General features: G+C 37.8%; 1 protein-coding gene across 4 annotated transcripts in view; it reads right to left on the bottom strand.

Moving 5' to 3' along the window:
* ptprub (protein tyrosine phosphatase receptor type Ub) overlaps positions 1-21728 on the bottom strand; it is a 382270-nt gene that overhangs the window by 168642 nt on the left and 191900 nt on the right. For all 4 annotated transcript variants that reach the window (XM_057833549.1, XM_057833551.1, XM_057833550.1 and 1 more), the window contains exon 4: positions 552-633. In XM_057833549.1, the coding sequence (XP_057689532.1) occupies positions 552-633 (82 nt within the window). The remainder of the gene's footprint in view (positions 1-551; positions 634-21728) is intronic.

Here is a 21728-nt window from a genome sequence, read left to right as displayed (position 1 = left end):
TTATGCTTAGGAATAATAGTGAGTGATAACATTGAATTTTAAAACACTCATCTTTCAGAACAGCTCACCCCAAAGGATTATCAAGCTGGGCTAATGAATGTGCATGTGAGCTGACAAGAACTCTTCTATTCAACTGTATGCAGCGACAAGATGACCCTGAGAAACTACATTGTGTTTAAACACTGAACAGGCGCCTGTACTTGTGTCACATCGGACATAAAAAGACACCCGGTGTAAGGTGACAAGTTAAAAAATCTTTCAAAGCCTTTGAAAAAGATTTATGACTTAAAGCTTTCAACATTGACAGCCAAACAAGAGCTCATAAAAGTGAGCGTCTTTCACCGTCACACTACTAGGCCTTCAAAATATTTTAATAGCACCCGTTGTTGCAGTATCCCTCGGGATAACCGGGATGATCAACCATGACTTTTCTTCAACCTATTTATGTTTCACGCTGCTTTGAAGTACATTCGCCCCCCTAAAACCATTAAATCTTCTATTCTTTCCTTCAGAAACTGGATTTGCAACTTATTGTCAAAGGTGTCACTTACAGCAGGGATAGTTGAGCACCATGATGTCATCGATAGCAATGTACCCTTGTTGCTCCGTGGAAACAGTAGCCTCAATCAGTACCTGCAAAAAAAATGAAACATGAAGACATGATGAGCAGGTTTTATTAACACCCAAGGCATCTTTTAACACGTAGTGACAGCCATTTTTAACGGACAATTGACGACTATGCATTCTCCATTGCTCCCTTTTCCCTTTGGTGACAGATGCATTAATTACAAACAACCCCATTAAAACTTTGTCGCACATCTGTTGACCTAAAACAAGCCAGCAAATAGAAAAGAAGAGAAGCACACAAGCCAGAAAACATAGATGGATAAGTTTTTCCCGGGTCCGCAGGGCCAAGGGAAATAATAGCTTTATCTGCAGCCACACAATGTGGCGCATGAGTCATTTTACATCCAGAGCAAAGGCTGCTGTGAAGCCATAACAGCATGCAGCACGACTGCACAGGGCCACAAGACGCAAGGGAAGACAAAACGTCAGTATCATCCTATAGAACAATAAGCCACAAGAAACCCAATCAATATCAAATCACCATCTTCAATAATAGAGTTATGAGACACAAGGGTGATCTTTGTTTCCCAAGCGCCAAGGACAGTGTTCCATCTACGTGTTTGATCGAAAGGCTTTGAGTTATTGTTTCTCATAATCCGCCAACCAAATGATTACAATGTGGCTAGTATCACTGGCTTCTGACTTTTACTGTGGCCTCATATACGCAATCTAAACTATCCTCCATATAACTTCATGCGTGTGGGGTGACTGCTAAAATGTGTCGTAAACTAGAGCACAATCTGCTCTGAGATATAACGAAAACTAATCAATTTCATTGTTCTAGGTACATTTATATTGTCGGTGGCAATAATATCAAACTCAATAGATTAAGCTTTGAAAAGTAATCTCTGATCTTGACACAAAAAAACTAAAATCTTAAATATTTTTGCAAGAGAGGCGCCGAAAATTCATTGGCTAAAAATGTTCGGCCAAAATGCAAATAAACACCGTGGTTTTCGTCCGAAAATTTTTACCGAAATCGAAGGTTTCGTAGTTTCATTTTACTTTATGTTGGCCATTGTTGAAATCTCCGTACCAAATAAATGTTATCAAACAAATATTTTTGTAATCATAAGCATTAAGAATTAATTTTCTTAAAACTTTATTTGAATAATAATTACCAAATTTTTCGGACTAAGTCACAGTTTTTTTCATAGTTTGGCTGGGGGTGCGACTTATACTCTGGAGCGACCTATGTGTCAAATTATTAACACATTATTATATCATTTTATGTGTTATTTTAGTGTTTTGGAGTGACACTGATGGTTTGGTAAACTTGTTAGCATGTTCTTTATGCTATAGTTATCTGAATTAATGGCTATGTTACGTTAACATACCGGTCACGTTTGCATTTCGTTGTTCATACATCATGTAATATTATCTTACTGTACACTTATTCAGCATGTTGTTCTCTATTGTATTTTTATTTTACATTGCCTTTCAAGTTGACATATCTGTTCAATGTGTTGGATTTTATCAAGTAAATTTCCCCCAAAAATGCGACTTATACCCCGGTGCGACATATACCTGTATGTCTTTTTTTCCTCTTCATTGTGCATTTTTGGGCTGGTGCGACTTAATAGTCCGAAAATACGGTATCCTGATTGTGTTTTTGGGGTTTTGATATCCTCATATCTGGTTTTATCCCAATAATTTTGATTTTGGTGCATCCAAACAAAACAGTGAGGTTTTTGATATTCACATGCCACTTTAGTGGGGACTCAAGAGGACAGACAACACCAGGGGTCGCGTTAACCGAATATTTTCCGTCGTTGACCGGTTTTTTAAAACGGTGACGGAAAAAACTGAAGTCCATCCGTCATTTTGACAGGTTGCAATTCACACCCCAGACCACAGGGTGGCAAGTGAGCATATTAATTAGCTATTGTCTCTCTTGATGCATGACGTCGTTGGCCTTACTCGGAAAAATGTTAAGGCAACTGAGTGTTTGCCTAGCACGGCCGACTGTTCTCCCTTTTCAAACACAGAGAGAAAAGTCTGGGACACAGCCTCTCGAGTAGGTACAAAATCAATCGACAAATCAGATTTGTTTATTTGCGTGACGTGTTCTTCACGAGCAACGTCACTCTTGCGCGCCGAAAGTCGTCTCTAGAACAACACGGATGGCGAACGGGAGAGCCGAGAATCTGTTCCAATCCGCGGTAAATTCAGTTTTAAATGAGCTAATACACATCGACATGAGTCATTGACAACAGTCTGTCTCTCGCTAGCCATGTTGAATAAACTCCGTTCTCCTCGTATGTTTACTTCCGCGCGCAAGTCCCTCGTCCTGCCCTCGTCGCTTTGCTAACGGCACGTCTGCCCGTCGCTGATTGGTGAAGTCCGCTGTCTGTTTGCCTCTTGTTAAGCTTATTCGGACAGAATATTAATTAAAAATGAATGAAAACTAAATACTATTGAATATGTCATTATTATCATTTTAAAAATGTAAGTGACGGGTAAAAATAGATTATGACCGGATTTTTATGACACTGTCAGTCAAAATGACAGACAACGAAAAAGTCTAGCGCAACCTCTGGACAACACCTTCATGGTGTGCATCCCAGTGAAAAAAATCCTGTATAATCAATTGTAAAAACATTAAATTAATATTTTTTCTGATATGTAATAGGGGAGTAAAACCCAGATTGCCCGCTTTTTCTCATGGCATAATTCATACTCATTACCACATGAGCCTGTGCTTGAGTCTATCACTGTGTATGTCAGGTGTCAGGGGTAGAACTTAGGGGTTTACTGGGGGTGCAACTGACCCGGGCTAGGCCTCTAAGGGGCCTGGTTTGCTGGTGTAAAGTGGGCATGGTTGGGCAAGAGGAGGGTCAAACAAAAAAGGTAAGATAATGCGTGAAATGGTAAATGGACTGTACTTATATAGCGCATTTATCTGCATGGTTACCACGCCAAAAGCGTTTTACATTAGTTAAAATATCTCTGCCATCCTTCCCGCCCCCCATAAGTGTTGTAATTTCTTGTGTTCAAACATTATTTTCTCAATTACCAGGCCTAGGAAATTTTCGATTTGTATAATTAAATATTTTGAGCAACTGTCTTTCACACGAACACCATTTTTGCTAGCTGTTGTTTGTTGCATTAAGTGCCCAAATCAAACTGTGAATACAAACAGTACGACTTCACATAATTTTTTTCTCTTTACCTCTAAACTTCATTAGAGTTGCAGCTGTGCTGGACAGGACACACATTACACCAACAACTTGCCGCCTGCCAATCACTCGACAAAAAAACGTTCACACTCACCTTTACCACCAACGGACAATTTGGAGTCTTCAAATAACCTACCATAATTTCCTAAGTTCTTTCTAATTGAATATACACATTGAAGCAGTATATAAAAGTCAAAATGCTTATAAAACATGAAGTAGCTGTTAAAAACTCTGACATCAACATCAGAGTGAAATTCTAATGTGGGTATATTGTGTACAAGGGAAGATAAAATTTGTCTAATCGAAGCAAGTATTATTCACTTATATGCCAAAGTACTGAACATGAGATTGATTGTTTGGGAAGCCTCAGTCTTCTTAGCCATTAGGAAGGCGGCTTATTGAACAGAAGAGAGCATTTGTTTCAATGAGCAATGTTCAAATTGTTAAAGCCAATTCACCAGTTAAATGCTTCATATGCCTGTGCTTTAAACTAATGCCTTCTTTTTGACTCTCCATTAAGAGAAATGCAGAGATCATTGACCAATAAAACAAAAGTTCCGCATAACTGATTTGAAAAAAAAAAAAAAGTGGAAACACATTACACAAGCCCATAATGTTGGCTCTTAGAAGCTGCAATGAATTGTATAAACATGGGCTAAGTTTTAAAGCTTAAAAAAAAAAATCATTCTTTCACTTTTCAGAGTAGAGAATGTCTTTGACACAGGGTCGTTGACACAACATTAGACCTGCCATAGATATATTACCCACTAAATATTATAGACGAAAGGTCATCTGCCAAAGTCAATCTGATCAGGCGAAAATGGCAAAGGGTAGAAGACAACGTAGCGAATACAGACAAAAAATGTAGGTTTCTATTTGCTGAAGGGCTTTTTCACAGCCATAGACTCAACATCTCTGAAAAGCATTCCCCTCTACAAGACTGAAAAGTGGTCTAACATTTACAAATCTTTGATTACCGTATATACTCGCATGGCTATAGGTCCCTCCGGCAGATAGATCGCACCACTAGTTTGTGGTTAAAAAATTAGCTATTTTAGGTTGACCCTTGTATAGGTAGTCCAACAATACTGTATCGGATACTTTGAGGCAAATTTTTGTGCCAATTTTCAATATGACTGAAACAAATAAGACTTGGTACGTTTTATTGTGTTTTAAAGACTATTTTAATTACTTGACTGTATTTTTATTTAGTAACATCTTAAATACATAGTAATAACTAGAAGTGCACTTCACAAGCAATGCCAATGTGGTAAATATACTGCGTTTCTAGTTTGTGTTTCTTAACTGTCATAACTCTTCCTTATAATCATAAGTAGTCTGCCTTTGGTAAAGTTCTGAAAGAAGCAGGGGTTTTTTTTGCACTCTCCTAGACCACCCTCTTGAGGTCGCTTGGTGATATTTTAGCCCCTTTCACAAACACATCCCAGTAAACTCTGTGTAAGGAGACGCAGTATGTACTCGAGTCATTGCTTTCACGCATGTAGAGATATCCTGGGAATGACGTGATTTTATAACCCGGTCATTACATCAAGTTTGGTCGGCATCGGCTGTCACAATGTTGGTCAAATCGTGTTTTGTTACAGAACTGGTTGTGGGAGCTTTCCCCATGTCATAACTGCAGCCAATTAAAGCTCACGAAGACTGTATTTAAGGTCGGGGAATCCAAAAAAAGGATGCCGAGATATTAACTTGGTGGGCGCCATTCGACACCTTGTACTTTCGAATTTCGTGCATTTGCTAGCTTGTTCGTCTGCCACTCTTGTTTTGAAATCCCCTACGTTGTGCTTGTATTTGAGTGTATTTGTTTTGTTGTCTTAGTGGCTTTAGTATTATTGATCCCAGTCGACCTACTGTCCAATCATGTTATTCTCCACGATCGCGTGTATTATTGTTTGTATTTAATAAACCCTTGAACGCGTCCCTCAGTTGTTTTTTGCTTTGAGGTACAACCTTGTTTCCGCAGTTGCAGACCCTAACATCGGCAACAAAATCAACCATCTATTTCCAAAGATGGACTCTCTTCCTCTGCTCTACAATCCAGTATCAATTTAATTTTGTTATGTTTTCAGTTTAATTTGGCTATTTCCAGCTTGCTATGTTGATAATTGCAATGTTTGTTTACCGCTTTCCTTCGTCTTACTGCGAAGAAAGAGGAAGTGATGTACGGTCTGCCATGATATTTACATCATCAGCCATCGTGCTGTGACCCTGGAATTAACACTCACTTTCACGCTTCCCAGGAAAGTCCCGGACATTGTACTAAGATGCGACATGTCAGTCGATCCGGGAAACTGCTTTTACATCCAAGGCCTGCCGTTCAGATGTATGTACAGTGGGGAGAACAAGTATTTGATACACTGCCAATGGTAAAACCCATTGGCAGTGTATCAAATACTTGTTCTCCCCACTGTAAATGGGGCTTATTTGTTGTGAAAGCTAAGATGTACACAGCTGCAACTTGGGCCGTTATTTGGTCTTTATTCCTTTCTTGGACAAGTTTTGTTCGTAAGTACTGTTTGTCTAAAGTACAGTGCTTATTTTTGTTGTATGAGATGTTGTATTTTTATATTACACATCTGTAGATCATTTTGAGCGTAACTTGTATGTATACCTGACGTATGGAGCGAATGCTAAGTTGTATGTTTTTTTTTCAAGTTTTATGATAGTCTACGTTAAGCAATGGTCAGAGCGAGGACAGCATATACATACAGCATAGGTCGCACCCGCATTTTGGGCGAAAATCTCGGTAAAAAATGGTAATGGTAAATTCTGCTTTTTTCACTCTTCATAAAGCACAGAATTTAGTTTCTTGAACTCATTTGAGCCAACGTTTATTGCAGCTCTGCAACTCGGACCATAAGAAACGTAACAACACAGACTTTCTGTGTCCGTCAACTATATCTGTCCCTTGGGAAACTCAAACCCAAATAACAATAGTTCCTATTGTTACTGTCGTGTCGACAGCGATGAGCTCTCTCGGGTTTCCGACTTACGTTCTCACTTTCATTTTACCGTATCAATCCATGGAAGAAACATTTATTCATCATGATGAAACGAGCAAGTTATACAGCAGCCTTTAGAAGAAAAGTCACATCTGTTTTGTTTTCGCCCAGATTCTGGTAAGTTGGAGAAGTTGACATATCAAAATCATATTATTACCGTAAATATTGTCAGTTCATGGTAATGTTTTGAACTACCAATGTGCTATGCTTGTGCTGTGTTTCACCAGTCAGTAAAATGACATTTCTGTATCTGTACACGAGCTCTGTTTTCTTGTATTCTTCTATTTATTGGTGCTAAAATTAGGGTGCGCATTATAAACGGGTACAATAATTTTCCCTAGATTTTACAAGTAAATTTGGGGTGCGCATTATACACGGGTGCGCCTTATATTCGGGAAATTACGGTATATCTTTTCATGGGACAACACTGACAAAATGACACTTTGACACAAGACGTCAACAAAACACACGGATTACTGGAACTATGTCCTATGGGCTGATGAGATGGGCCGGCTTTATTGTGTACCATTTTCAGAAGAGGCTTCCTCCTGGGGTGACAGCCATGCACACCAATTTGAGTCACATGACATTTTGGAGGGAAAATGACAAGCAGTACTCAATTTGGACATTTAGGGATGTACGTTGTTCCCATGCGGTGTACTCACTTTTGTTGCCAGGGGTTTAGATATTAATGGCTATATTTTGAGTTATTTGAGGGGAAAATAAATTAACTCTATTATATAAGTTGCACACGGACTACGTTTTATTGTGTCAAAATTTCATTTTGTCAGTGTTGCCCCATGAAAATATGATATAATGATATAATATAAATATAGAAAATATCTGCAGAAATGTGAGGGGTGTACTCACTTTTGTGATACACTGTATATACGGTATAACTTTTTAACTGATTGATCCGGAAAGAACAAGCAAACCAACAGAAATTATATGCTGTAGCACCTTTCACTGACAAGCGTCAAAAAGTACTTTACAGGTGTTAACAATCATACAATAATGGTGATGCTGTCAACCCACTGGGAGCAATTTGAAGTGCTGTTTACATGGTGACGCTACGACACCACGACGTAACGATCGTGTGCGAAAATGGAAGGTGAAAACGCAAACTTTAGATTCCGGTCTCCAAAGTGGAACAATTAATGGTGTACCGCACGCAGGCTATTTTTAGACCGTGACGTTGCATCGTAAAGCGGAAGTAAAGCCGAAGTGGGACATTATAGACCCGCCCTCGCCTAGACCCAACGTAATTTGTGCTACTTTTCTCCGGTAATCTTTCAAAAACGAACATGCCGATCACGCATTGCTTTTTTGGAACTTGTAGAAATGACTCTAGACATTACGACACATGAAGGATGTTTTCTTCATTCGTTTCCGGAAACCAAAAACTCAGGAGGAAAAAATGTGAAGACCGAATCAACTTGCGCGGACTTTAACACCAGCTCGGCGAATCCATTCACGTTTCATATGCAGTAATTATGTTGGGTTGGCATGGTCTTTCAGAGGACAAAGAGGTAAGCCATTTTTATATTTTTAACTTATTTTTTTTAGCGTAACATCGTGCCATACTGCTTCTGTCTGACAATGAATGACCTGAAAAAAATTACAATGGTATCTGACTGCCACTGTTACCGTTTCCGTTTTATATATAAAAAAAACAACTTTGGTAAGGGGGAAGTGTAAACAAATTATAGGATTAAGATGTGTTATCAATGTAAAAATTAAAAGTGTTCGTTGGCTGTCACTGAGTAGCATTTGCGATCGCTACACAAAGCTAACTAAATTACCCCCAAGACCGGTAAGAGACGTAGGACAACCAGAGGATATATAAGAAAGACAGGGCTGATGGTAAAGGATAGCTTGTTGAAACAGAAGAATGTCGTTGTCAGTCGCGTCGATAAAAAAAGCTAAAGCTATGGTTAGGTCAGCTCGTTTTTATCGTCTTTTTCAACCTTCGACACTAAAGCCATCTCTTTAACTGAACATTTTCATGTTCTTCCACATCTTTGCCAGTCAATTTGGCACCAGGCACATCATTTTCGGAGAGAATTGGTAGGTTTAGCTCTGTAAACATCTCCTTCGTACACGATTTCCATTCATTTCCTATTAGGGACAAACGGTGGCTTGTCCCTACTTAGCAACAATAGCTAATGTCATGAATATCAATGAGCGGAAGTGACGTGTTGCTTGCGGTATGCCATTGGGGGTGTTGCTCCAGAAACATATGAATGGAACGCTCTCGCTCCGATGACTTCTGCACTCGCACACGTCACTTTGGGCATGTGCAGTCGCTGCTACTCAACATTCAAAACAGCAAAAGAAAAAAAAATCGCATGGGCGGCGTTGCTTCAAGTGGGCGGGTATGTTGTCTTCGATCTGAGGAAGTTGTTTTCAAGGAAGTGCATCATTGGGTGTTGCCTTGTAAAACTGCACTGCCCCCTTGGGCCTGGCATGAACATTTTCATGCGGAATTTCAATATCGTTCGCACAGAAATGACACCATTAAATGCAAATGTGAAATGGATCGTGTCCTATTGTTTTTGTCAAAGTGTGACCATGTAAACGGCCCCTACGTCTCATTGTGTTTTTAAAGGACACTCCAACAGTGGGCAGTCGTAGACAGGAGTTGAACCGCAGACCCCTACCATAATGGAAGTAATCATGCAAAACACAATGTACAGACCAATAATCCTTTTTTATATATATATTTAAATGTTTTGATTTGTGTCTTTTCAGTAGGCCATTAGTTGCCTTTTGCCTTGGTGTCTTTCTAGGATTAAAAAAAAAATCAAAATAAATAAATCCCTAAAAAGTAGGCCTTTCCCTTTCAGAAAATTTAAAAAAAAAAAAAACAACAACAACAAAAAACCACAAAAACAAATTTAAGTTAAAAAAATCAAAGATATAAAACAATTACTTTAACAATAAAACGTTTCATTCCGAAAAACAAAAACACCGAAAGAGATTGAGTTTTACTGTAAACTGAGTTTAAAATAAAAAATATAGGTATAAAAAGAAATCTACTTAATGCGTAACAGATAAATGCAGAGAATGTTTGGCAGTTGATAAAATAAATACCCTTAGTATTTTTTTCTTCCTGATATGAAGCAGTTTTCTTTATTTCTAATAATAGCTTTTACAATATGATGATAGATACAAAAAACACACATATCTTAAAGGTTTCCTTCTGTGTTGTTTTTTTCCTCTTTTTATTTTATTTATGTATTTATTTATTTATTTTGCAACCTTTGAGGTTCTTGTATCAAAATTGTAAGAACATTTGCGTTGAAATGCCCACATTGTCCTTTTTAGAGCTATTCCGATTGGTCATTTTCGCTTTGCTCTGCAAACAGCCATGATTCTTGTTGATATACCACTAACTGGATCAAATCGAAATACAGTGGTACCTCAACATATGGAGTTAATTCGTGCCAGGACCTTGTTTTTTAAGTAAAAAAAGGTCGTATGTCAAGCAGGATTTTCCCATAAAAATACATTATAATTCCATTAATTTGTTCCACAGCCCAAAATCCTAGACTAAATCCTTAATAAATACTGCTCTTACTATTGCAAATAGCAAGCACAAAAAGCAAAACAAATAAATTATGAATAAAAATGAGACAAATAATATAATAATACTAATAATAATACCTTAACGAATTGGGTTCAAATGTGGAAGATGATTTTGCGTGGTGTACCTGAACGCACCGCGTGGCTGATGACAGAGTGAGAGAGAGTGCATTAGAGTTTTTACTTTCACATTTCGTGTTCTGTTGTTGGGCGTCAGCTGCGAGGGACAGTAGGTATGCTGTGTTGCACAAGTCCTGAAATAAATGATTAAAAACCAGACGAAGCCGGCGATTTCTTTGGCGATGTTACAATAATAATAATTGTCGCCTTAACTTATAAAGACTGGCAAAGGGAGAAGGACCGCCGAGATCATAATAATAGTTGTCGCCTTAACTTATAAAGACTGGTAAAGGGAGGAGGACCGCCGAGATCATAGACATTTTACGGCCGTACTGTCGAGCCAGTTCACGGGCGCGGACACCACGTTTATATTTTCCGATCATTTACATCTTCATTTCAATGGTAAACCTCACTTTTTTCTCTTTTCCACCACCTGCACTAACATTGTTGGAACCAATGTTGAGTTCTCTCACAAGAAAATCCACAGTGCGTTCGTCTTGCGGCAAAACGAAGAAACTGTCATAGATCGTTGTATTTAGAACATGTCACCATCGGATGTAAAACCAAATGGAGAGTCGAATTTTACCTCGGATGTCGAAAACATCATATGTTGACGTGATCCTTTGTTGAGGTACTACTGTATTTCCTTCGACCTTCTTAATAAACCTACCACAAATTGTTTTCACTCCCTTTGGCACCATACAAAACTGAGAAACTGTGGCGCTGTCATAAATCGTCGTATTTCGAGCATGTCGTCAGATGTAGAAACAAATGGCTAGTCAAATTTTACGTCGGATCTCAAAAACATCGTGTGTCGAAGCGATCGTATGTCGAGGTACCACTGTATGGGATGTTTCACCAGTGGCAAGCGTTTATACTACAACGTCCTTGCTTGCAGATCATTTGATGTGGGATGTAGAAGTGTTAATATCAACTACGCGTTATGCCCACTACACAAAACGCTGCAGAGTGGACGCAATAAAAAAGAGTAGCTTTTATTGAAGTGCTCAAATTCATTCACTTGACAATTGACCAACTGCCGCCATCCATATCTCGTGGGAAGCTTCGATCCATATCTCATTTAAGAACACAAGGAGTGGGATTCCAGAGTTGCTTTTAGGTGGCACAGTATACTTGTACTGTGTTTTTTTTTCTTTGGAGGATGCTCTTTGGATTTTCAATTAGGTAGAGGTCAGAGGATGATTGTGTTAACACCATTAGTTTCATTCTAATGCCCATGCCAGCTATAGTTTCAGGGGTATATTTAGCATCGTAGAATAATGTCATGCATAATTACTTGTGGAAGGCATGGATTTTCATTTTATTCCACATATTTTACAGAAGTCATCTACACACCCACAGGCACTCCAAATGGCCCTACATTCGCTCTCACTCCAGCCCAAAATATCATTCCTTCACCTTTTTGCTGACGTTGCATCGCAGTCTTTGGAGGATACTGCATGAAGAGTTTTTGGACTCAAGAGACACAAGAAGCTTCAAATACCTGCTTGCTGCTTATCACTTGCTTTTTTAACCACAGCGCTCTTAATTTGAGAATGTATTTACAGTGGGGCAAATAAGTATTTAGTCAACCACTAATTGTGCAAGTTCTCCCACTTGAAAATATTAGAGAGGCCTGTAATTGTCAACATGGGTATACCTCAACCATGAGAGACACAATGTGAAAAAAAAAAACAGAAAATCCCATTGTTTGATTTTTAAAGAATTTATTTGCAAATCATGGTGGAACATAAGTATTTGGTCAATACCAAAAGTTCATATCAATACTTTGTTATGTATCCTTTGTTGGCAATAACGGAGGCCAAACATTTTCTGTAACTCTTCACAAGCTTTTCACACACTGTTGCTGGTATTTTGGCCTATTCCTCCATGCAGATCTCCTTTAGAGCAGTGATGTTTTGGGGCTGTCGTTGGGCAACATGGAATTTCAACTCCCTCCACAGATTTTCTATGGGGTTGAGATCTGGAGACTGGCTAGGCCACTCCAGGACCTTGAAATGCTTCTCACGAAGCCACTCCTTTGTTTCCCTGGCTGTGTGTTTGGGATCATTGTTATGCTGAAAGACCCAGCCACGTCTCATCTTCAATGCCCTTGCTGATGGAAGGAGAGTTTCACTCAAAATCTCTTGCTATATGGCCCCATTCATTCTTTCCTTTAAACAGATCACTGGTCCTGGTACCTTTGCAGAAAAACAGGCCCAAAGCATGATGTTTCCACCTCCATGCTTCATAGTGGGTATGGTGTTCTTCAGATGCAATTCAGTATTCTTTCTCCTCCAAACATGAGAACCTGTGTTTCTACCAAAAAGTTCTATTTTGGTTTCATCTGACCATAACACATTCTCCCAGTCCTCTTCTAGATCATCCAAATGCTCTCTAGCCAACCGCAGACAAGCTTGGACGTGTACTTTCTTCAGCATGGGGACACGTCTGGCAGTGCAAGATTTGAATCCCTGGCGGCGCATTGTGTTACTTTTTTGTTACTGTGGTCCCAGCTCTCTGTAGGTCATTCACTAGGTCCCCCCATGTGGTTCTGGGATTTTTGCTTACCGTTCTTGTTATCATTTTGACGCCACGGGGTGAGATCTTGCATGGAGCCCCAGATCGAGGGAGATTATCAGTGGTCTAGTATGTCTTCAATTTTCTAATAATTGCTCCCACACTAGATTTCTTTACACCAAGAATTTTACCTATTGCAGATTCTGTCTTCCCAGCCTGGTCGAAAATTTTGTCTCTGGTGTCCTTCGACAGCTCTTTGGTCTTAGCCATAGTGGAGTTTGGAGTGTGAAACTGTGGACAGGTGTCTTTTATACCGATAATGAGTTAAAACAGGTGCCATTACTACAGGTAACGAGTGGAGCCTCGTTAGACCTTGTTAGAAGAAGTTAGATTACTTTGACAGCCAGAAATCTTGCATGTTTGTAGGTAACCAAAAACGTATTTTCTTCTCTTATTAGGAAATAAATTGTTTTTTTTTCCCACATTCTGTCTCTCATGGTTGAGGTTTGCCTATGTTGACAATTACAACATCTCTAATCTCTCTAATCTTTTCAAGTAGGAGAACTTGCACAATTGGTGGTTGACTAAATACTTATTTGCCCCACTGTATTTACCTGACAGGGACCTTCGCAAATATTTTTCTTTAAAAAAAAAAAAAAAAAAAGTTTTTTCCCTCCTTTCCTGTTTTCCTTCTGAAAAGGAAGTATTATGATGAAATGGAAAAAAGAATTGTGCAGCATGCAGCATCGAAAGTAAAATTCATTTAACCGTACAGGGAACCTGTCTAGTTGGCAGGCTTGGAGAGCTGGATAACATCTTAAATATTTGATGGGAAGATTCTCCTGGTAGTTGAAAGGCCGGCAAAAAGAGGGGAAAGGGTGCATGCTATCCCAGATACATCTTTTGGGCAACGTTTTCAAAGTCATCGTTAAATTTCCACAGAATAATCCACCAAAATCAATAAAACATTCTGAAAAAAAGGGGACATGCTTGTGTTAAGACAATACAATGAGAGATGGGTAAAATATTCAATAGTACGCTATTTAGTGGCATGAAACTGATTGTTGCTTTCTCGCGTCCGTAAGCAATTAAGGAAAGATTAAGTGAATTACTTGGCAGCAGCTAAGAGATGTGTTTGTTAGCCCAGCTGACAAACCATAAGAACACCGGCTAGTGAGCAACCTGATTTGTTTAAAATATGAACTGTCATGCGACCGATATTGAAATTGTCAAACAGAATCAGGAATCCTACTAAAAGGCAACAGTTTTGTAAAGACGAATGGTCTAAAATCGAATCCTTATTGTTTGATAGTGTGATTAGCAACTACCGGACATGTCTACTTGAGGTTATTGCTGCCAAATGAAGGTTAATCAGTAATTGACTGAATTCAATTACAGTACTTTTTCCCTCCTACTTTGTAAACGTTTATGTTGTTATGCAAAAACTTAACTGTTCATATGGTATTAACTTAGGCAGACTATGTTTATTCTTGTGATTTAGATGATCAGATCATAATTCGTGACCAAATTATGCAGAAATATAGGAGATCCAAAAAGATTTGCATACTTTTTTCTCCCACTCCCACACTTAATTGAGCATACAATTTCACAAAGTCAGTGAAAGAAATCTAATCAATGGGAACCCCTAACAATTACAGCACAACATTTTAAGTAATAAATAGTTAAACAATCAAACTACAAACCAAAAAATCTTGTCATACAACGAGTGCTTTTTTTCATCCATAGATCAAATCAAAATCATATTAGTGTTGATTGGGAAGATTACAAGATGTGTTGACAATTCAATCTGAATTTGCAAGAAAACTTTTCAACAAGCAAGCAGTGTTTTTCTCCCTTTTTGTTTAAAACCTAGAAAGGCTAGTTCCGTAATTGGACTAGGGCTGTAGCTATCGAATATTTTAGTAATCGAGTAATCGACTGAAAATTCTATAGATTAATCGAGTAATCGGATAAAACAAATATATTTTTAGGTGAAGAGCAATTATAAATATAAATGAGAAAATAAGACATTTCATCTAATCTTGAACCATTTTCAGTCAATCAATGTATTTATTTTCGATGTATATTGTTGAAAACAGCCAACAATTGCATCTCAGATGTAACTAGAATTAAAAAAAGACTAATTCTCTGCATTCACTCAAAAAACCTTTAGATCTTATTAAAAAGTGTGTATATATATATATATATATATATATATATATATATATATATATATATATATATATATATACTGGACTGTCTCAGGAAATTAGAATACACAATATTCTAATTTTTTGAGACAGTCCTGTGTATATATACAGGACTGTCTCAGGAAATTAGAATGCACAATATTCTAATTTCCTGAGACAGTCAGGAAATTAGAATATTGTGTATTCTAAAATGTGAGAAATTTCAAAAAGTTCAGATACTTTTTCTGATCTTTGTCAAAATCCCACAGATGAAAAAACTGTCTGCTTTAACTGAAACCACCCAAACATTTATAGGGTTTCATATTTCAATGAGGACAGCATCCAAACCATGAAAGAAAGGGAAAAAATAAGTAAGTCAACCATCACATTTGATATTACATTTGATATACCCCCACCTTTGGCAGCAATAACTTCAACCAGATGCTTCCCATAGCTGCAGATCAGTCTGGCACATCGATAAGGACTAATATTGGTCCATTGTTCTCTACAAAACTGCTATAGTTGAGTTAGATTCCTGGGATGACTGGCATAAATCGCTGTTTTTAGGTCATTCCGCAGTATCTCAATGGGGTGCAAGTCTGGATTTTTACTTGGTCACTCCAGAACGTGTATTTTGCTCTTCTGAAACCATTCTCATGTTGATTTAGTTCTGTGTTTTGGATCATTGTCTTGTTGCAGCATCCATCCTCTTTTTAGCTTCAACTGTCTAAAACCACTCTCATGTTGATTTAGTTCTGTTTCAGATCATTGTCTTGTTGCAGCATCCATCCTCTTTTTAGCTTCAACTGTCTGACAGACAGCCCCAGGTTTTCCAGTAAAACATCATGATAAACTTTTGAATTCACTCTTCCATTAATGATTGCAAGTTGTCCAGGCCCTGAGCCAGTAAAACAGCCTCAAATCATGATGCTCCTTCGACTAATGCTTCACGGTGGGGATGAGGTGTTGATGTTGGTGACCCTTTTCCATTTTTCCTCCACACATGACGTTGTGTGTTACTCCCAAACAATTCAACTTTGGTTTAATCAGTCCACAAAATATTTTGCCAAAACTTCTGTGGAGTGTCCAAGTGCCTTTTGCGAACATTAAACGGGCAACAATGTTTTTTTTAGAAAGCAATGGCTTCCTCCGTGGAGTCCTTCTATGAACACCATTGTTGGTCATCGTTTTACATATAGCTGATGTATGCACAGGGATATTGGACTGTGCCAGTGATTTCTGTAAGTCTTTAGCAGAATCTCTAGGGTTCTTTTTTACCTATCTGAATATTCTGCACTGAACTCTTGTCATCACCTTTGGTGGACGGCCACTCCTTGGGAGAGAAGAGACAGTGCCAAACTCTCTCTACATTGTAGACAACTTCTCTGACTGTCAATTGATGAACATCCAGACTTTTAAAGATGGTTTTGAATCCTTTCCCAGCTTTATACAAATCAACAATCCTTGATCGTAGGTCTTCACACAGCTCTTTTGACCGAGCCATAATGCACATCAGACAATGCTTTACATCAAGACAATTCTTACCAGGTGTGTGGTTTATAGTGGGCAGGGCAGGTTTAAACCAGTCATCAGTGATTGGGCACACACCTGACCTAAAATGTTTGGTAAAAATTGGTTTCAATTTTTCTTTAAGTCTCCTTAGGCAGGGGGTTCACTTACTTATTTTTCCCCCTTCTGTCATTGTTTGCATGCTATCCTCGTTAAAATAAGAAAACCTATAAATGTTTGGGTGGTTTTAGTTAAAGCAGACACTGTATTTTCATCTGTGTGATTTTGACAAAGATCGGATCACATTTGTTGGTGATTTTATGCAGAAATGTGAGGAATTCCAAAAGGTTCAGATACTTTTTCATACCACTGTAGGTAACGATTTCTGGAGTTAATCTAACAGACTTCAGATTCAACACTAAGAATAGCTTTAAAATGACACCCTTTATAAACAATCTGATTGGCAATGAATAACTTGGCTTCAAATTGGCTAACGTGCAATTTGCAGAACAAGATGACAGTCATTTTGGATCAAATACTGTGTAAACACTTTCTAATTCTCTGATTGGCAGAGAACAAAAATGGCATTGGGTTTCTCATCTATTTCATATTCTGCACTTAGCTTTCAAATGACTCATTATGCATTGTGTGTGTGTTTTTTTTTTTTTTAATATTTATTATTTTTAATATAGTTTGTGTTTATTCAAGAACAATTTATTGCATTCGAATGGGTGATTTATTAGGGTGTATTGTCACTACATTAGTGGTTGAATTGGTTAAAAAAAATTGACAATAATATCGCATATCGGCAATAATTTATGAGACAACATATCGCCTACTAAAATTTGTTATCACAACGCAGTATATGCGACCATTTGAAGTGAAAGTGCATGCAGTCTTTTCAAAATGTCAAGCCATCTGTCCAAGGCATAACATACTGTACCTTTCAGCCAGGTGGCAGCTCTGCTGAATAATGTTCATATAACAATATATATGACGAATTGATAATACTTTAGATATGAAATATTGATCTCATTCTATGACAGAATGAGGGTTGTCCTGTCTCTAATGTCGGGCGGGAAAGGTTCCAGGATCTGCTGTGCCTCTGAATGAGATAAGCTGTTAAAATAATAAAAGGATGAATATTGATCTGAGTCTTTTTCATACTGGCACAGCAGCGAACATAAACACACCCATCAATAGTGTCTGATTGAAAATATTGCCTCTCCAAGTTACAAACAGCACCTTGGGTACTCCCATTTATTAATAGTGAAACATAACATATTGTCTGAAATGTTGGACTAAGCCTTTAATAACATCTCATGACAATGTGTGTCTCCAGCTGAAACAGTGTGTTCTTTTGCATTCAAAATTTTTTCACATGCCAAGTACTTCAAGTTAAGAAATTACTTTGAAAATCGTGGCAGACATTTGGCAGAAATGATGGTGTTCTTCAGAGTGTTTGTTCCTGCAGATCAGACACACCTTTTGCCTCATTGTCAGGCTATGTAGAATGTGAAGGCGTCACACTAAATCTTACCCCTGTTTGTACAATGAACTATTATTTATAAAGTGAAGGTCAGCTATTGCAGGGTTGAGCACAATTCAATTAAGTTACAGCCACTTACAGTTCACGATAAAATGGACACTACTCAACTTAATTGCTTTTTGACAGTTCCACTGAGTTTGCAGAAAAAATAAATAGAATCAAAAGATGGATATCATTTAAGAGCACATGACAAACCATCTGCAAACTAACAGGAAAATATGTTACACCCATTAGATGCAAGTCAATAATTCAATACGGTATTTGGGCTATAAAGCATGATTAGCATTATTGCAGCTGGTTCTAATCAGGTCTGACAGGGTTAAGTCACAGTTGGGTATACTATACAGTATTTGAGTATTAAAAAAATAATCATTGAATAAAGTGTTGGTTGGAGCAATGCCTTACTTTACATTTTTCCAGTATGCTACAGTAATAAGATTTCAGCGTTATAAGTGACTTTCAGTAAAGTTCAAAAGCATTTAAGTGTGTATAATCCAGAGCAGCAGAGTTGGATAACTTTGACAGTTATCCAAAAGGCAACACAAATAGCACTGCGAAGGTGGATGGAACCCAGCTTTCAGGTCCCTTGTGTGTTGTCTGATGAAGCCATATAAAATAGAGAAAAAGTCAACGAGAAAATTGTTGCCAGCGAATGGGCACTTATTTTCATAACATTTCTGAGGAGAGAATATGAAAGAATTAGGGCTGTCAAAATTCTCGTGTTAACGGGCGGTAATTAATTTTTTGAATTAATCACGTTAAAATATTTGACGCAATTAATGCACATGTCCCGCTCAGACAGTATTCTGCCTTTTGGTAAGTTTTACAGCAAGGCTTTTTGTGCTGTCTAGCAGCGAACTCTTGTGGTCGCTTTGCGATATGGTTTATTGTTTTCTTGCCAGTTCAATATGGCTGAACGACGTCTCGGGCTGACGCCTACGTTGTAATGTTGTGCTTATATGATCCTTGGACAAGATTTGTCCGTAGGTATGGTTGTTGTAAAGAATGTACATATTATGTTAGCAAGCGAAATGTTATATTTTTTGTATGAGACGCTTTTTGTTAATGTTTAGTGAACCTGTATAGCGTGCTAAGCTAACGTTGTTGCTAATGCAATGCTTGTGTACTTTTTTTTGTAGTTTTACGAATGTCTAATGAGGACAATGGTTTGAGGCCATTTTATTAATAAATCAGATGAAAAAGGAAGAAGTCTGATTATTAAGGCGTCGTTCACTAGCTGTCTAGCTTTGGAAAAAGTAGACGCTTCGAGTGAGGACAGCATAGACAGATTTAAATGACAGTAGAGGGAAATGCCCACTACAGTCCTTATGTACCATATGTTGAATGTATATATCCATCGTGTGTCTTATCTTTCCATTCCAACAATTTATTTTACAGAATATATATATATATAATTTACAGGAAAAATATGGCATATTTTATAGTTGGTTTGAATTGCGATTAATTGCGATTAATTAATTTTTAAGCTGTGATTAACTCGATTAAAAATTTTAATCGTTTGACAGCCCCAGAAAGAATACAATTTTTACACTGCAGTGAATGAAATGTACAAGAAAAAACACTGTGTGGTGTCAACCATAAACCCATTTCCCATTGGTTGAGGTGGTAAAACTACTCGTACTCAGTCACAGTACAAAAGAAAAAAATGAACAGATGATTGTGTAAAAAAACGCAGGTTGATCGCGGTAAAAGTATAAACACTACTGACTCCATAACTTGTGTAAACATTCAAAAATGAAGACTGAAATAATCTTATCTACAAAGAAAAAAGTGAAAATGTATTTCTATAATAAATTCTGTACTTATTGCCTGCCTTTGTTTATGGTGTTTTGTTGCACCCTGCTGGCGCCTATGTATCATTAGTTTTGATAAGTTACAGCACTTTCTGCATACGTAATATGTTGGTAATATGTAGGATATGTTGACGTTAGCTCATTGCAAATAGAGAGCACAATGGACGAGGTAACGTCTGCAGCGAATATAGCATAGCAGTTGTTGTCATCTCACCATGTTGTTTGTGCCTTATACAAGGATGGCTTATAAGTTCTTCCTTTGTTTTATATTCATGAGGGTTGTATAGTGTATTAGAGATGTATAAATTTTGTTTTGTTTGCATTTGTGGTAAAATTTGGTTACATTGTTGTATTGCTTGCAAGCTTGCTATTCAAATTAACAAATGGTTTATACTTTGCTTTATTTTGTGACTTTAATTCATATTATTGACACAACGTTTTGGGTTTTTTTCAGTTTTACAAAAAATTATCAGTGCTCTTGTCAAGACAAAGATGACCACAGTCAAGGCAATTCAACTTTATTTCAGTTTGTGACTTCACCTTAGAGCCTGAGTGTTTTGCTATCTGACACACATTAAGGACAGATTAAGGCTAGGTTCATCCCGCAGGTCTTAATTCAAGAATCCGATTTTTTTGTGTTTTTCCGACTCGAGTGAGGCATTAAGATGACGTTCTGAACGTGACAAGTCGCATAGAAGTAGACCATTTCAAATCCAATCTGGGTCACTTTTGTATGTGATTTTAATCCGATAGGGGCCACTTTTTTTCGAGAATGTGGCGGCGGTCTAAACTGTCATGTCTCCCAAATCGGAATTCATGCAGCAATTACGTCAGTAAAGAGCAAGAGCGGCAGGGAGGGCGGTAGCGATGTAGCTGTGCATTAGCATTAGCGCCAAGCTTGAACTCGGCTTTTACGCAGGAGGCGGGGTTGACCACAGTCATGAAATAAATAAATAAGTAAATAAAATGAAGAAAAGGATAAGCCTGATAATGCTCGATTTTCTTTCTGAGAGGCAAATAAGCAATATTTCAGGACTGCTAACATGCCCAAGTCGGGGCAAATTGAGGCTTATTGTGTGTGCATTATAAGTTCTATCAATCAATATAAACTTTGAACTTAAGACTAAACGGGGATTAATAATGTCTGTTATTTGTGTGCTCTCTTTGGAAATCAAAATATGATCACCCTGGAATGATTAACAGCCAGCATGTGTAGTCGTTTGTTTTGATGCTTCTGCGCATACGGGTCAGTTTGCTTAGTGCATGTCGGACTGCGAATTAGTGCACATGTGTAATATTTGAACGGGCTCAATGGACAAAGGCAGTCTGAACAGGCACACCAAAAAAAACAGATATGACAAAAAAAATCAGAATTGTGCAATAACACCTGCAGTATGAACCTAGCCTAAGTGCCTTATTGGCACGTTGCACTTGCACTTGATCCAAAAAAACTGATGTTTGCACTATTTTAAATTCAACAATAAATATGAAGGAGCAATATAAGCACTTTTTCCTTAACTTCAGTTGAAGTTCTCTTATTTTTCACGTAATGTTTATTCAGAAAACCTTGTTGTTATATTTATCATTAGCAAAGCATCCAGTGGGATATCACA

Source organism: Corythoichthys intestinalis, chromosome 4 (genome assembly GCF_030265065.1).
Source record: "Corythoichthys intestinalis isolate RoL2023-P3 chromosome 4, ASM3026506v1, whole genome shotgun sequence".
Classification (NCBI taxonomy): domain Eukaryota; kingdom Metazoa; phylum Chordata; class Actinopteri; order Syngnathiformes; family Syngnathidae; genus Corythoichthys; species Corythoichthys intestinalis.
Note: the sequence above shows the minus strand (reverse complement) of the source record. Positions and strands in the feature narration are given on the sequence as shown.